This window comes from Grus americana, assembly GCF_028858705.1.
Source record: "Grus americana isolate bGruAme1 chromosome 27 unlocalized genomic scaffold, bGruAme1.mat SUPER_27_unloc_1, whole genome shotgun sequence".
NCBI classification, from domain to species: Eukaryota; Metazoa; Chordata; class Aves; order Gruiformes; family Gruidae; genus Grus; species Grus americana.
This window is the reverse complement of record NW_026561291.1, coordinates 326,196-342,862: the sequence shown is the minus strand read 5'-3', so window position 1 is coordinate 342,862 and position 16,667 is coordinate 326,196. Positions and strand designations below refer to the sequence as shown.

The window sequence follows — 16,667 nt, the reverse complement described above, 5'->3', positions numbered from 1 at the left end:
AACAGCCAGCCACTTAGGGAGCTGTGGGGCTGAGAAACTGCCACTTCAAGCTATTTTGCAGTCTGAAGCACTGATTTAGGTAACTCCTGGGCTCAGAAACAGCAATTTCGTGAGGTTTTGGGCTTCAGAAAACCCGTTCAGGGAGCTTTGGGGTCAGAAGCACTCAGTTTGGCAGCTTTTGGGATCCAAAACCACAGCTGAGGTAGCTTTGGGCTGAGGAATACCCACTTAGGGAGCTTTGGGGCTGAAATCCAAGAATTTAGGGATTTTTGGGGGTTCAGACACACCCATTTTGGGAGCTTTTGCACTCAGACACACGTAAGGCGATTTTGAGCTCAGAAAAAACCCAAGTGAGGAGCTCTTGGGCTCAGAAAAAACAATACAAGACGCTTTTGGGAGTCACAACAGCAATTGAGGGATCTGTGGGGCTTAACCCAGGAATTAAGGGAGCTTTGGGCTCTAAAAACAGATATTTTGGCAGCTTTGGGTCTCAGAAACAGGGATTTAGGGAGCTCTTGGGCTGAGCAACACCCACTTAGGGAGCTTTTGGGCCTCCAAAACACTTATGTAGGGAGCTTTGGAGCTCTGAAACAGTGTTTTGGTAGCTTTCGAGATCCAAAACTTTGATTTAGGGAGTGTTGTGGCTCAGACACATCCATTTAAGGAGTTTTGGTGGTCAAACCTCTTATATGGGGAGCTCTGGGTCTCAGAAACACTAACATAGGGTGCTTGGTTGCTCAGAAGCATAAATTTAAGGAGCTTTTGAGCTCAACCCCAGTAATTTAGCAAGTTTATTTGTGATGAGAAGTAAGCTTTTAGGGAGCTTTTGGTCTCAGACACACCCATGTAGGGCAATTTTGAGCTCAGAAACACCCATTTAGGGTGTTAGCCCTTGTCTCAGACACACCCACTTGGGGAGCTTTTAGTCTGCGAAACATCCACCTCAGAAACTTCTGGGCTGAAAAACAGCCCCTAAGGGAGCTTTTGGGGTCTAAACCAGTGATTTAGGGAGGTTTTGGGGTCTAAACCACTGATGTATGGGGAGACAGTGGGGTAGCCCTGTATGTTAGGGAGTGCTTTGACTATGTAGAGCTTGACGATGGTGGTGATAGGGTTGAGTGTGTCTGGGTAAGAATCAGGGGGGAGGCCACCAAGGCAGGTATCACGGTGGGAGTCTGTTATAGATCACCCAAGCACGATGAAGAGTTGGCTGACATATTCTATAAGCTGCTGGGAGAAGTCTCACGCTCGCTAGCCCTTCTTCTCGTGGGGGACTTCAAGTCAGCAGATGTGTGCTGGAAATACAGCACAGCAGAGAGGAAACAGTCTCTCCTCCTCACCGCCCGGGGGAAGGCGAGGCCTGAGGAAGGCCCTGGGTGCTGGGCTCAGCACGGGCGGTGTGACCGGGGGCAGAGCCCTGTCTCCTGCCAGGTGCCGGCCCGGCTGACGCCAGCGGCTCCCGTCACGCAGCTCCTGCCGCCCAGGGCTGTGGCTGGAGCGCAGGCAGACCCGCATTTTGGGAAAGACTTGCCAAGGCAGAGCAAATCCAGGGCAGCTCCCTCCTGTCCCCTCCCCTCCTGTCATGTCCTCTGCCTCCCCTCTGCCTCCCCTCCCTCCCTGAGCGGGCCCAGCCCCCAGGAGCGGACCGAGGGAGGGCAGAGCTGAGAGAACAGCTCCAGGTGAAATGGCCCTTCCTGAAGGCCGTGTCTGCACCGGCGCAGCATCCCGGCTGGCTGAGGAGTAGCTGCGGTCAGGGGGCGAGATGCCATGGCCGGCGGGCTGGGTTGGGTGAGCGCAGCAGGACGAGGCCTGTGCCCCGACAGGGCCCTTCCCAGGGCGGCCTGACTCCTCTGGGAAGGGCCTGGACAGAAGCTTCTGGCGTTGGACTTTCTTGCTCTGAAGGTGCCCGAACTAAACCCCCAGAAAGCTACAGGATCATGACAGGCAGCTCTTCCTGCCCAAAATCACCCCCCTCCATCAGCGGGACCCAGCCCCGGGGTCTGTGGCAGCACGGGGGGCAGCAGGCGCAGGGCAGCTCCGTGAGGAGAGGTCCGGGCTGCCCCAGAGCCTTGCAGCTCACAAACACCCATGTAGGGATTTTTTGGGCTCACAAACAGCAAATTAGGGAGGTTTAGGGATTCAAAGAAGACATTCATGGAGCTGTGGGATCAGACACAGCCTTGTAGGGAGATTTTGGGTTCACACACACCTGTTTAGGGAGATTTTGGGCCCAGACAGCGCCACGCAGGGAGCCGTTAGGCTGAGAAACAGACACTTAGGAATGTTTTGGGCTGAAAAACAGCCACTTAGGGAGCTTTTGGGGTCTAAACCACTGATTTGTGGAGTTTTTGGGCTGAGAAACAGCCACTTAGGCAGTTTGGGGCTGAGAAACTGCCACATAAGGAGCTTTGGGGCGGAGAATCTGCCATTTAAAGTGATTTTGCAGTCATTAACAGTGTTTTAGGTAGCAAATGGGCTCAGAAATGGGAATTTAGTTAGCCTTTGGGCTTCAGAGGACCCCTTCATGGAGCTGTGGGATCAGAAACACCCATGTAGAGATTTTTTGGGTCAGAAACAGAAATTTAGTGAGCTATTGGGCATACACACACCCACTTAGGGAGCTCGTAGCCTGAGAAACAGCCACTTAGGGAACTTCTGGGCTGAGAGACAGCCACTAAGGGAGCTTTTGGGGTCTAAGCCACTGATTTCGGGAGCTTCTGGGATCTAAACCATTGCTTTATGGAGCTTTTGGGCTGAGAAATGGCCACTTAGGGAGCTTTTGGTTTCTAAACCACTGATTTAGGAAGCTTTTTGTGTCTGGAAAACACAGTTTGGGAGCTTTCGGGATCCAAAACACCGATTTAGAGAGCTTTGGGGCTCAGAAAGAGCAATTTAGTGAGCTTTTGGGCTTCACAATTTAGGGAGCTTTGGGCTCAGAAACAGCAATTCGGGGAGATTAGGACTAAACTGACTTCTTTAGGGAGCTTTTTTTTCTGAGAAGCACTCATTTAGGGATTTTTTTGGCTCAGAAACAGCAATTTAGGGAGGTTTTGGGGTTCAAAGAAGCCATTCATTGAACTTTAGCGCTCAGAAACACCCATGTAGAGGTTTTTTTTGGGTCAGGAACAGCCAGCCACTTAGGGAGCTGTGGGGCTGAGAAACTGCCACTTCAAGCTATTTTGCAGTCTGAAGCACTGATTTAGGTAACTCCTGGGCTCAGAAACAGCAATTTCGTGAGGTTTTGGGCTTCAGAAAACCCGTTCAGGGAGCTTTGGGGTCAGAAGCACTCAGTTTGGCAGCTTTTGGGATCCAAAACCACAGCTGAGGTAGCTTTGGGCTGAGGAATACCCACTTAGGGAGCTTTGGGGCTGAAATCCAAGAATTTAGGGATTTTTGGGGGTTCAGACACACCCATTTTGGGAGCTTTTGCACTCAGACACACGTAAGGCGATTTTGAGCTCAGAAAAAACCCAAGTGAGGAGCTCTTGGGCTCAGAAAAAACAATACAAGACGCTTTTGGGAGTCACAACAGCAATTGAGGGATCTGTGGGGCTTAACCCAGGAATTAAGGGAGCTTTGGGCTCTAAAAACAGATATTTTGGCAGCTTTGGGTCTCAGAAACAGGGATTTAGGGAGCTCTTGGGCTGAGCAACACCCACTTAGGGAGCTTTTGGGCCTCCAAAACACTTATGTAGGGAGCTTTGGAGCTCTGAAACAGTGTTTTGGTAGCTTTTGAGATCCAAAACTTTGATTTAGGGAGTGTTGTGGCTCAGACACATCCATTTAAGGAGTTTTGGTGGTCAAACCTCTTATATGGGGAGCTCTGGGTCTCAGAAACACTAACATAGGGTGCTTGGTTGATCAGAAGCATAAATTTAAGGAGCTTTTGAGCTCAACCCCAGTAATTTAGCAAGTTTATTTGTGATGAGAAGTAAGCTTTTAGGGAGCTTTTGGTCTCAGACACACCCATGTAGGGCAATTTTGAGCTCAGAAACACCCATTTAGGGTGTTAGCCCTTGTCTCAGACACACCCACTTGGGGAGCTTTTAGTGTGAGAAACATCCACCTCAGAAACTTCTGGGCTGAAAAACAGCCACTAAGGGAGCTTTTGGGGTCTAAACCAGTGATTTAGGGAGGTTTTGGGGTCTAAACCACTGATGTATGGGGAGACAGTGGGGTAGCCCTGTATGTTAGGGAGTGCTTTGACTATGTAGAGCTTGACGATGGTGGTGATAGGGTTGAGTGTGTCTGGGTAAGAATCGGGGGGGAGGCCACCAAGGCAGGTGTCACGGTGGGAGTCTGTTACAGGCACATTCTGGGCTCTGCCTTTCAGGACTGGAACTGGTGGTGACAGCCCTGTCCTGTCCCCCTCCAGAGGCAGGAGGAGATGATCATCCCTGGATGACCCCCCCCCCCACCCCCTGGGAGCCCTGGGCCATTTCCCTCTAATGATCAATAAACGCCTTCAGCAAAGCTATGCTCTGGGGGGGTGTGTGTCCCTGTCCATGTCCCCTCTCCTCTGCCAGTGCCCCGGGTCCTCTCTGGCTGCACCACTGCCATGAGCAGAGCGGCTGAGGGAGCCCGGATGCCTGGGGTGTCTCTGTAAAGGAGATCCCCTTCCCACCCACCACGTGGCCCCCAGATAAGGGCAGATTAGGGCAAACTGGAGTGTCCCCCCAGGAGGCTGGGAGAGGCAAGGGGCAGACGGTGACAGCCCTTGGGGCATGCGGTGCTTTGGAGGCACAGCGGGAAACAGGTTCTTACCAGGGCTCCAGTGAGCACCATCCCCCACATTGCACAACGGGGTGTCGGGGCAGGAGAGGAGCACGGAGAGGCAGCCTGGTGCTCCCCGCTCTGGGAGGGGTGGTGGTTCCCTGCCCCATGGACTCAGCCCTCCTGGCTTCACAGGAGATTTCAGAGCCCCACGCTGGGCCCATGTGCCTTCCTGGACCCCCAGCCCCACACCCTTGTTGGGGGCACCCCCCATCACAGACCAGGAAGGCAGGTCATGGGCTCCAGACACTGGATGGACCTCTCCCTGTGCCTCACCATGTGTGGCCCAGCTTTGTGGGACTTTGTGTTCATTATCTCTGGGCTGTGGTTTTGTCTCTCCAGGCAGGCACTGAATTACCAACTTTTACATTAGGAATTGTTCCCTCACCCTGCATTTTTTGTCACATTTTTCCCTGCATGTGATGATCTGAAAGGGTCTTTTCCAACCTCAATGATTCTCTATGATTTCATGTCTTCAGCAGGGTCGACTGCAGGGGAATATTTCCCAGGGGGCTGGGAGGACCTGAGAGTCTCCAGGGCAGCAGATCGCAAGCAGGGCTGATGGGCAGCATCATCCTGTGGCCTGTCCCTGGGCTGTGGGGTTGGGGCAGGAGCTGTCAGCTGGGAAACCAAAAAAGGGTTTCCTTTTTTTTGGAAGAAAAAAAGAAAAAGCGGAAGCCAGAACCCAAAATTTACCAAGGCACAGGTGTGACAGAGCAAACATGGAGCCAAGGAGAAGAACCCAGCCTCGCTGCTCACAGTAATTGGTGGGCCATGGAGAAAGCACAGGCACCACTTCCAGGAAGGTCAGCCTGGACTCTGCAAGAGTGTGATCCAGGGGGACCCTGGCCTGGGAGGGATGCGGGAATCGATAGAGCTGTGTGAATCCGTGAGCGATGTGCAGGGGAAGGGGGAGCAGGAGGAATAAAGATGGGGATTGACAGAATCACAGAATCATTGAATACCAGGTTGGAAGGGACCTCAGGGATTCTCTGGTGCAACCTTTCCTTGCAAAAGCTCCGTCTAGACAAGATGTGCCAGCACCCCATCCAGGGTTCCTTTTGTTCCTGAAGCCATGAGAGCCCTCCATTTGCTTCTGATCCACAGAGAGTCCAACAAGAGATCCTCGACCTCACTCACCTGGTGAGTCAGTTAGAAGCAGCTGCTTCACATTTCCAAGGTTATGGTGCTAAGCTTTCTATCTCTGCTGTAGGAGTGTCCAGTTTGGGGATCTTTTGGAACAGAGAAGAAATAGGTGGAGTTCTGGAGTCCGTGTCTCTGGAACTGTTCAGACAGCTTCCATTGGAAGAAGTCTTTTTGCACTGAAGCCCACTAGCATTTTGACTAACGTCTGGCATGGTTTGCTGATGCAACAGCTAAAAAAAATAATGATGCCTTCAAGTAATTACAAAAGCAAAAAAAATACTGCCAGACGAGCCACATTTTTATTATACCTTCTTTCTTTTCTGTCAGGTTTCTGCAGGCAAAAAATGGTGCAGATGTTTTCTTTTCACATGAGCTGCCTCAATCTTCATGCCTTCCTTTAGTACGCTTAGGTTATTAGCCTGCCTGTAAACTAATACGAAATTTAGTGTTGTAGCTCTTTTTTTTGTCATAATGTTGAATCACAGCGCCACGGGATGTCCTGTACAGGACAAGCATCAGTACAGATATCAGTGCAAGTCGGAGGAAGTCACCCCACCTGGCCTGAAAGTCGGGCAAGAGTTGTGATGCATTTTCCTGGGCTTTTCTCATATGCCAAAGCACGAGCTAAAAAGGTTGGGTCTTCCTGCATTTACTCATGTTGTGTGAGCACAGCTCAGGCAGGTACCATGGATAAACTCTTCCTCAGTGCAAACCAACGTTTAAAGGAGTCCACCGTTCAGAACTCTTTCTGCAAAAATACTGTCAATAGGCAACACCAACTTCTTTTAGAGCCTGGCCCAGTTGATTCCCACTTGCAAAGTGCAGCAACTGACAAGCGTTTTGGACAAGCGTATCTACAGGCAGTACATGGACATCTCCTGGCTTCACATCGGACTGTCCACTTCATGAAACACAGCTCCTTCGTGAGTGCGTTTACTATGAGCTGCAGAACTGTTACTTCACAATAGGGTATATGGTGTATGACTGTAGTACACACACACTTCTGGTTCCAGATGGACTTCCTTTGACAAAGTGTCAAAATAGTCTGTTTTTAAAGCTCATCTTCTCTCTGTTGCTCTCTATAGAAAGAGCTGAGAGCTAATACCAGAGGGAAGCACAACTCACTGTGCGAAGCTACTTCCATGAGAATAAAAAAAATGAAACCCTACAAGCCTAGAGGAAAATACAGGCTTACCTCTGTCTGTGAATGACCGTATAGTGTACGTGAAATCAATGTTAATGCTTCCTGCATTTTTGGCTTTCTTAAAGACAATCCCAAGAACCCACATTGTCACATAGCCTCTCCTAGCCGTTCCACAGCACGGCTGTTTACTTCCAAGTGTAACGAGGTCTTGACCTAATTTGCCTTGCCTTGTTCATAGGCATTGTCAACTTCCCCGTCACAAGTAAAAATATTCATAATTAGTATTTCCCTTCTTATGATATCATTTCTGTAACAAATACAGATGGAAAGCCTATGTTTAATAGCTCTGCATTACATCTAAATCAAAACAGCAACTTCCTACATCTTTTCCCTATTGCATTGTACAACCTGCGCTTGAGAAAGTTTGCACAAAACAAGAATGGCTTTTAGAGCTTGCTAGCATTCGAGATCTTTCCAGTGCACAGAAGGCCACCATCTGCCTTTCGCTGCCCCATTCTCCCGACAGAGGTGATAACGAGTGACATCAAGGACAATGTCCGTTGGATCTATCGGATATTGCTAATATCCAATTCTTCTAGTCAACACTAGATATGTTTCAGTTGCCTGCATGTATTACTGAAAATTGGATCTCCCAACTTCAAAGCTGAGGAAAAAGGCACTTGGAGAGTTTTACTGAAAGAGTGATTATGTCCAAAAGAATCTGTCCCCCTTTTGGAATTTAAGAGAAATGAATGAAAATCTTATTTCTCTCTCAAGTGTAGCAGACTGCCAGGCATATGCCAAGAAGGGCTGTTAAGAGAGAAAGGAGCACACATGGCATGCTACCTCTTCATCCATCAGCCTTCTGTTGAAATGAGAAGTCCGTTGCAGTTTAATGTTTTGCCAAGTCTTGCTACGATTTGTCCACCACAGTGCACAGCTCCAACATATTTCTGTTCTGACAGATCCTAATTTTATACAAGAAGTTAACTGAGGTGGATTTGTTCTGGCTTTTGTCACTTATTCATAGCTTTACAAGGCTGCAAGCCATTTCTCTGGCATGCGCTGAGAGACAACGGGTAAGTTTACACAATTCCAGTTCAGGGAGTTGCCTTCAGCCATCAGGGCAGTGTAGGAGCATTCACTGTGAATGCATTTCTCCAACTCATGAGGTCAGCTTGTGTCATGGTTTTACCCCAACTAGCAACTGAGCACCACACAGCCGCTTCCTCACTCCCCCACAGCGGGATGGGGGAGAGGGTCGGCAGAGTCACAGTGAGAAAACCTGTGAGCTGAGATAAAGACAGTTCAATAAGTAAAGCAAAAGCCGTGTGCACAAGCAAAGCAAGACAAGGAATTCATTCCTCACTTCCCCTGGGCAGGCAGGTGTTCAGCCATCTCCGGGAAAGCAGGGCTCCATCACGCGTAACGGTGACTTGGGAAGACAAACGCCATCACTCCAAATGCCATCACCCCCCTGTCCTTCCTCTTCCCCAAGCCCTTTATAAGCTGAGCATGACATCATATGGTATGGAATGTCTCTTAGGTTAGTTGGGGTCAGCTGTCCCGGCTGTGTCCCCTCCCAACTCCTTGTGCACCCCCAGCCATCCATTGGAGGGGCGGTGTGGGGAGCAGAAAAGGCCTTGACACTGTGTAAGCCCTGCTCAGCAACAACAAAAACATCTCTGTGTAACAAAAACATCTCTATGTTATCAACACTGTTTCCAGCACAAATCCCAAACATAGCCCCAGACTGGCTGCTGGGAAGACAATTAACTCTGTCTCAGCTGAAACCAGGACAGCTCATGATCCAGCCTCTGGTCCACAGCAGCAGCCAGACCGACCCTGACCGAGTGGAGATTTTCCAGCAGTGGCCAGAAGGGTGGTCGGGGCCTGGAGCACGTTATGTCCAAGGAGAGGCTGAGAGAGCTGCCCTGTTTTGAGAAATCCCTCAGAGCCAAACACTGGAGCCAGGGCCCGGGGGAGATGGTAGGATCTCAGCCAGTGGAGATATTGCAAATTTTTTTGAGACAAGGCCCTGAGCACCTGATCTATCAGGAGCTGTCTGAGGAGGGGTTTGGACTAGAGCCCAACGAAATGATTGTCCTTTTTCAAATAGTCTTTCTGTGTGCCAGCCTTTCTGCAACACTGGCAGCTCCCACCCAGCTTAAATCACTTTGGGAGACGATGGTTCCCCTTTTGTACCAAGAAGAACCATAGTGTGAGGACATCCCCCAAGGCTCACATGTGCAGCCAGCACAGCGTGAGGCACTCATCCCCAGGGAAGCATTCCTGGGCTGCTGCTCAGAACCTGCTGTGGGCTGAGGACCATCACAGCCCATCGCCAAGGGCAGCCTGTCCAGGATCTCCTGGGACTGTGCAGGCAGGCCATGGTGGCCAGCTCCAGCAGAGACACCCACAGCAGGTCCCTGCATGGGCTCAGAGCAGGGCACATGGAGACACCCAGCAGCCAGCGCAGAGGCACTGTGGCAATGCCTATAGGCTGACAGTGGGCTGAAGGGCGTGGGGCAAGAAGAGGAGACCTCCTCAGCTGGGCTGGCCAAGCCCTGCTGCCCAACATGGTCCCCCGGCCCTGCAGTGCAGGCACTAGATAGAGCAGGGTGTGTTCTTGGGGTGGGGAAACGTCTCCAGCAGCACAGTCCCTGTGGCAGCCCTCCATGCCTCCACCCGCAGCAGCCCTCCATTTGGCAGCCCCCCACCAGTACCTGCCCCTGCACAACCTCGGTCGTGTCCCATGCAGGTGTCAGCAGTCAGCCGTGCGGTGGGATCTGCAGGGTGTGGGACAGAAGAGAGACGGCACCGGGCTGGCCGTGCCCCAGGACAGGCACTGAGCCCAGCAGGAGGACGGAGCTGGCCCCACAACCAAGGTCCCTTCCCAGGGCTGGGTGTATGGCCAGCGAGGGAAATGGACGATGCGTGGGGCGGTTTCTCCCACTTGCCCTGGGGCAGCTTCCCCAGCGTGTCCAGGGAACATGGCACAGAGCAGCTCCTCTCTCCTGCACCTGTGATGACTTGCTTCCTTCTTGAGGAGATCAGGCTCTGCTCCACAGGCCCACTGGAGCGGGTCCTCCCCCTGGATGGTCACAGAGCTCTGATAACGTCAGGCTGTTCCTGTCCTAGGCACTTTCCAGTCCAGCCCATCCCCTCCCCGGCTCTCCCCCACCTTCCCTGCCCTCTCCCCAGCGCAGCCCAGCAGAGCAGCCCAGTCTGGGCTGGCAGTCTGGGCTGCTGCAGAGCTCTGGGCACTCAGCCCACAGCCCCAGCCCCTCGGAAGGGCACAGCAGCTGCTGGGAGGCAGAGGGGGGGCTCAGCCTCCCCATTGGCCCCAGGCCTGCAGCTGGCCCCAAGTGCCAGCGCAGGCCACTCCCTCTCGGCCTCTCCTGCATTGACGCTGCAGGGGATCCCCAGCCCTGACCGCCTTTGCCCCACTCTGCCTCCCCGCCAGCCCTGCTCCCCAGGACACCAGCAGAGTCCTGGCCCTGCGGCTCCTCAGGCACCTCCTGCATCTCTCCACTCTCCTGCCCTGTGCCTGCTGCATCTTCACGGACTCCCACAGCACTGCAGAGTCTTTCTGTGGGGGTACCTGGAGTGAGTGCTCTGCCCTGGGGGCACTTCATCTCAGGGTCTTTCGCCTTCTGAATCTCCATTCACTTCCCACCCCAGAGTACCTGCAGTGTCCCCATCCTCTCCTGACCACACCAGATTCCTTTCCACTCTGCCATCAGCCCCGTCATACCTGCGACAGCCTGAGGAAGGTGACTGGGAGCTCATGCACCATTTCCAATGCCCCTGGACACCAAGACGAGAGCCTTCAGCTAAGTGCTTGGTGTCTAACAGTGATACCATGAGATTATTTCCCCAAAGAGAAGGAGAAAACCAGGCGGAAGAGACTTGGAAAGTCCAATTCCTCTGGCTTGTTCTTAGCCACAACTGTATCAAGGAGAGCCCAGGCTGCAGGCACCTCCCTCAGGAGATCCCCTTTTATTGCAGAGAGGCTATTAGGAAGGCAAAAGGTGACACATGGTTCTTCAAGGATCAGACACAACAGGACAGAGCCTCAAGAGAAGTGCTATGAACCAAAGCAATTACCTGTAAGTATGATTATCAGAGAAAAAAAAAAAAAACCACCAAAAAAAAAACCAAACAGGGAGAGGCCTAAAATATGTTCTGGGCACTCTGCAGAGAAGGCGAGACAAATTACTGTTGGTGGTGCAAGGTCCATTGGATTAGTTTCCTCAGGGCCTCCTTGAGCTCCTGGTTCCTCATGCTGTAGATGAGGGGGTTTGCTGATGGAGGCACCACCGAGTACAGAACTGCCACCACCAGGTCCAGGGATGGGGACGAGGTGGAGGGGGGCTTCAGGTAGGCAAAAAATGAGGTGCTGATGAACAGGGAGACCACAGCCAGGTGAGGGAAGCATGTGGAAAAGGCTTTGTGCCGTCCCTGCTCAGAGGGGATCCTCAGCACGGCCCTGAAGATCTGCACATAGGACACCACAATGAACACAAAACACAGTAAGAATACACAGGCACCAACCACAAGGACCCCAGCTTCTCTGAGGTAGTAATGTGAGCAGGCGAGCTTGAGGATCTGGGGGATTTCACAGAAGAACTGGTTCAGGGCATTGCCCTGGCAGAGAGGTATAGAAAATGTATTGGCCGTGTGCAGCACAGCATAGAGAAACCCACTGCCCCAGGCAGCTGCTGCCATGTGGACACAAGCTCTGCTGCCCAGGAGGGTCCCGTAGTGCAGGGGTTGGCAGATGGCAACATAGCGGTCGTAGGACATGACTGTGAGAAGGAAATATTCTGCTGCAATTGAGAAGACAAAGAGAAAGACCTGTGCAGCACATCCTGTGTAGGAGATGGCCCTGGTGTCCCAGAGGGAATTGGCCACGGCTTTAGGGACCGTGGTGGAGATGCAGCCCAGGTCGAGGAGGGAGAGGTTGAGGAGGAAGAAGTACATGGGGGTGTGGAGGTGGTGGTCGCAGGCTATGGCAGTGATGATGAGGCCATTGCCCAGGAGAGCAGCCAGGTAGATGCCCAGGAAGAGCCAGAAGTGCAAGAGCTGCAGCTCCCGTGTGTCTGCGAATGCCAGGAGGAGGAACTCATTCATGGAGCTGTCATTAAACATTTGTTCCCTCTGCACACGAGGGCCTGTCCAAGGGGGAAACGCAGTGAAGAGTTAGGACAGACACCTGTGAGCAGAACCTATACCATTCATCACAATAAGCCACCACAAGTGTCCTCTGTCTGTCTTCACGCAGATCCTGGCATGATCCTTGGATTGTGCTGGCTGAGGGTGCAATGCAGAGCAGGGGGCCTCTTCTGTGGGCTCCAGAGGAGTCAGTCCTGCTGTGCAGCAACAGGCAGAGAGGAAACAGGAGTGATCACAGGTTAAATCTACCCGTGATATAAAAGAGATTTGACCCTTGTCACTCCCATTCACCTGAGTGCAGAACAGAACTGTGGGGGTTTGTTTTGTTGATTTTGCTCCCGTTACCCCTTTCCCACCTGAGGAGGAGGCTGAGGTGAGTGAAGGGACTTTATCAGGTTCCTTGAAGAGGTGTTGACCAATGGCTGTAATGCTGTCAGTGTCTCGCACTGTGGTGCTACCCTGAGAGCTCCATGACCATATTTCTGCACCACCATCACAAGAAACGGGAAAAGCACAGACTCTGGAAAGCACCTTTCCTTCCAGGTAGCCCCTGCCTTGATGTGCTTCTTGAGAAGTCCCCTGGGACATGTGCTGGGAGTGATCTGGAGCTGTGAGCAGCCATGACCCACACAGCACCCTCTCAAGAGCAGAAGGACCCTGCCCTGCCCTTCCAGGGGGTCGCTCCTTCCACCCACAGCTTCTCCCTGCAGTGCCCTGGGCAGCTCCCCGGGCAGGCTGAGTGCTGACCCTGGCAGGCAGCAGAGTCCCTGCCCCGGCACACAGCCCCTGGGCTGCAGGGACCCTGCTCTGAAGGACACAACTGGGCACCCCTGGCTGCACACCCACCCTCACATCCTGCAGCCGACCCCGGGACAAGGCAGCTGTCATGCTCTCTCCCTCTGACGGTGCTGCAGGGAACCCTGCACTGGAGGATGCCCTTACCTCCTCTGCTCTGGAGAAAGGTCCTATAGGCTGTGACCTGTGACAGCTTGAGGAGAACCCTTCAGGAACCGCAGTGGCACTTGCCTGCACCCAGAGACTTACCGTGTAGAGGGCTCTGAAGATTTCTCCCACACTGAGCTCTCAGCATCCTCCTATTCTCTGCCTCACTCCTCTCCCAGTGCCCTCAGCCCTGCTGTGCTCTGCAGAGGAGCTGCTCCTGGGCAGAGATGTCTCTCTGCAGCACAGCCCACTTGCCATGAGCTCCCTCCATCCCAGGAGCCTGGAGCAGCTCAGCAGCAGAGGACCAGCCCAAGGCGGCATGTTAATGACCCCTCTGGTGGGTTTGGGGATGAGTCCATGAAGCTCAGACCCTGAGAGGAAGCTGATGAAACCTCTCAAGAAGTCACAGTCCGATGCAAACTCCACAGTTTCTTGGAGCATTAATGGGTCCCCCTGAGGGACATCACTGACAAAGCCTCCCCAGGGGCTCATTAGAGCAGAAAACTGGAAGCAATCATGACAAGCAGACAAAACCAATGTCAAGGTGGCTCTGATGCTGAGTAACCTGGAAGTGTTAAATGAAGCCAGATGGACAAGCCCTGACCCCCATCCCCTGGGAAGGGAGATCCTGTCCCTCACATGTTGCTCAGGGCTCTTCCTGGGGCAGTGGGATGTGGGGATGTGCAATGCCTGGAGCAGGACTATGGTGGAGCAAGGAGGTCATGAGTTCTTCCTGAATCAATTGAAGGCACCTTCTGGTAGGCCCTGACTGCAGAGACAATAGCCATAGCCATGGTGATGCAGAGGTCATCTGTGGTTGGGGTCTTTCAGCCTTGCCACAGCCCTCAGCAGTGTCCAATACAGCCTGCCCTACAGTGTCCCACACCTGCACCTCTTTCTTTGAAGACACCCAATCCTTTTTTCAATTTCACCCCAATATCTCACTAGCCTTACTGATATCGCTCCATCGTCCCTGGCTGTTCCTTGAAAGAGAAAGCCATGGGCTGGTCCAGACTCCCTCTGGGCACCCTATTCTATGTCAGCACTGCCCTTGGAGTCACATTTCCTTCTCCTCATTTCTTGTCTCAGCCTCCCAAGCCACACTTTGAGGTGCTCTTCCTTTTTCCTCCTTTTTTTCCACTATGAAGAAAAGCTCCAGCATCTTTGACAGCATCCTTCAAGTAGCTGCAGGTTGTGAGTGTGGTGCTCTGAGCCTCCGCTTCAGCAGCCTGAAGAAGCTCAGGTCCTTCAGCCTCCCCAGACAGGGCATGTGCTTGAGGCCCCACATCCTATATTGGCCATCCTCCTCTGGAGTCTCTCCATTCCTCCCCACTTGACTACAACAGGAAGCTCCACAGAGGGACACACGGGTCCAGGCTTATTTTTCCCCCCAGTGCAGGACTGGCCACTTCTCCTTGTAACATTTCAAGAGGTTTCTGCTCTCTAAATCCCAGAGTTTCTCAAGGTCCCCGAGACTGAAGCTCAATATTTGTGTGCAGATGGTCACTGTGATGGTGGTGTCCCTCACAAGGTAACAGCATGGGGAGTTGCAGGGTAATACAAATACTAAAAGGTGGTGCTACTTTAATGCAATTTCCTTCCAACGTAGGATTATCCATGGTGACCATCTCAGAAACAGCTTCAAAGCCAGCAAAGCCCGGGCCAGTGAGGAAAGAGTGAACAGAGGTGGGCTGTTAGTGTGAGAGGGTACAAGAAGGATCAAAGGGAAGAGAAGAGGGAGAAAGGAAATAGAAGGTGAAGCAGAACACTAGATCAAGGCTGTTTTGGGGGTACCTGCCATGCAGCTCTGCATCTGAGCAGCAGTGAGTGGTTTGGGACAGGAATGACACAGATGACCTGACCAAACTTGGTCTGACTTTCCTCATGGTCATGGGGAACCTGAGTGCTTTCCTTACCATGGAGAAGGGAAGACCTGTGGTGGAAGGAAATGGACAGTCATTTGTGCTGGGAAGGGACCCTAGGAGGTCTCGAGGCCAATGTGCATCACACAGCAAGGGCAGCTATCAGGTCACACCAGGTTGCTCAGGGAGTTCTTCATGTTGGCTTTGAAATCTTCCAGGGACTGACACAGCACAACATCACTGGCCAATCTGCTCCAGTGCTTCACTCTCTTCATGGCTAAACAATTTTTCCTCACACACAACAGGGAAAAGCCTGGATCTGTCTTGCTGATGACCTCTTGGTAGTGGTATATGGGCCATTTTCAGTTCTTCCCAAAGCCCTCTCTTCTCACCATTGAACAACCCCACCTCTCAGCCTCTTGTACTGATAAGGTCAACCTTACAAATGCATGCCTGAGAGGTTTAGGGTTCTTCCAATCCTACTGGATTTTATTGGGTTGGCAAGGGACCTTGGGGATGTTGGAATATCATCACCCTCACGCCATCCCTTCCTGCATGTGTCACTCTCATTTGTCACCCTGTTACAAGGCACGGCTGTTGCAGGCTGTAAGGAGAGCCTGTTCTGTCTGAAGAAACTGTCATCCACAATGAAACACTGAACTTTGAATGTTTCAGGCCCCAGTGGCAACATGAGACCACTGTGAGGGTCTGGCTCTGTGAGCATACACATACAATGTGCCTATATAGGTGCCCATTTCACACTAACATATCCTAGCACACAAACAGTCCAATCCTCATTCACCCTTTTTTCACTGGCCCTGCATTAGCTTCCTTTTTACCCTCATTTGGTATTTTGGAGATGGTTGTCATGGTAATGCCTTCCTGGTTCATTAATTCCATTGAACTAGAACCTCTTTCTGTTATCTGCAGCATCCTGCAACTCCTCCTGCTGTTACCTTGTGGGAGACACCACCATCAGGGTGAGCCACTTGCACACAAAAATTAAGGGCTGCCTCAAAGGAGTGTCAGTCCAGGGGGACCTTGTGAAACTCTGGGGCTTGGCCTGGGTTTGAGGAGGAGAAGGAGAAGTGGGCAGTCCTGCATCAGGAGGAAGAACAGCCCTATAGACCAGGGCTAGCTGTGACCTGACTGGCTGAGCTGTGATCCTGAGAAAATCCTGGGTCCTGCAGTGGCCCCCACACACACAGGTGTGTCCCAGGGTGTGGCTCCCCATTTTGGAGGAGCAGGGAGGCACTGGAGAGTGCCCAGAAGAGGTCTGCCAAGGTGGGATTCAGGGCACATGCACTGCGTGTGGAAGCTGAGGGACATGGGCTTCTTCAGCCCTTTGGCCCAGTGGTGGAGAGGCTCCGGGAAGTACAGGAGTATCCATAGAGTGGTTGAAGTGTGGTTCCAGAGCTGGAGGAGCTTTTCTTCATAGTGGGAGACAGCATGGGAAAGAAATCATACCAGAAGTGGAGGGTTGGGATGCTTAAAGTGGACACAAGGAGAAAGAAATGTCCCTCCGAGGGCAGCGCTGTGGTATAATCAGACCCCCCGAGGGAGCCTGGCTCAGTCCATGGCTTTGTGTTTCAAGGCATACCTCGCAGGGATGGAGAGACAGC

General features: G+C 52.3%; 1 protein-coding gene across 1 annotated transcript; it reads right to left on the bottom strand.

Annotated features, from left to right (window-relative positions):
• Window positions 1–11,281: 11,281 nt before the first annotated feature.
• On the bottom strand, window positions 11,282–12,217 carry LOC129200063 (olfactory receptor 14A16-like). The gene has a single exon (XM_054811317.1). The coding sequence runs from the start codon at window positions 12,215–12,217 to the stop codon at window positions 11,282–11,284; it is 936 nt and encodes a 311-aa protein (XP_054667292.1).
• Between the last annotated feature and the right edge of the window lie 4,450 nt (window positions 12,218–16,667).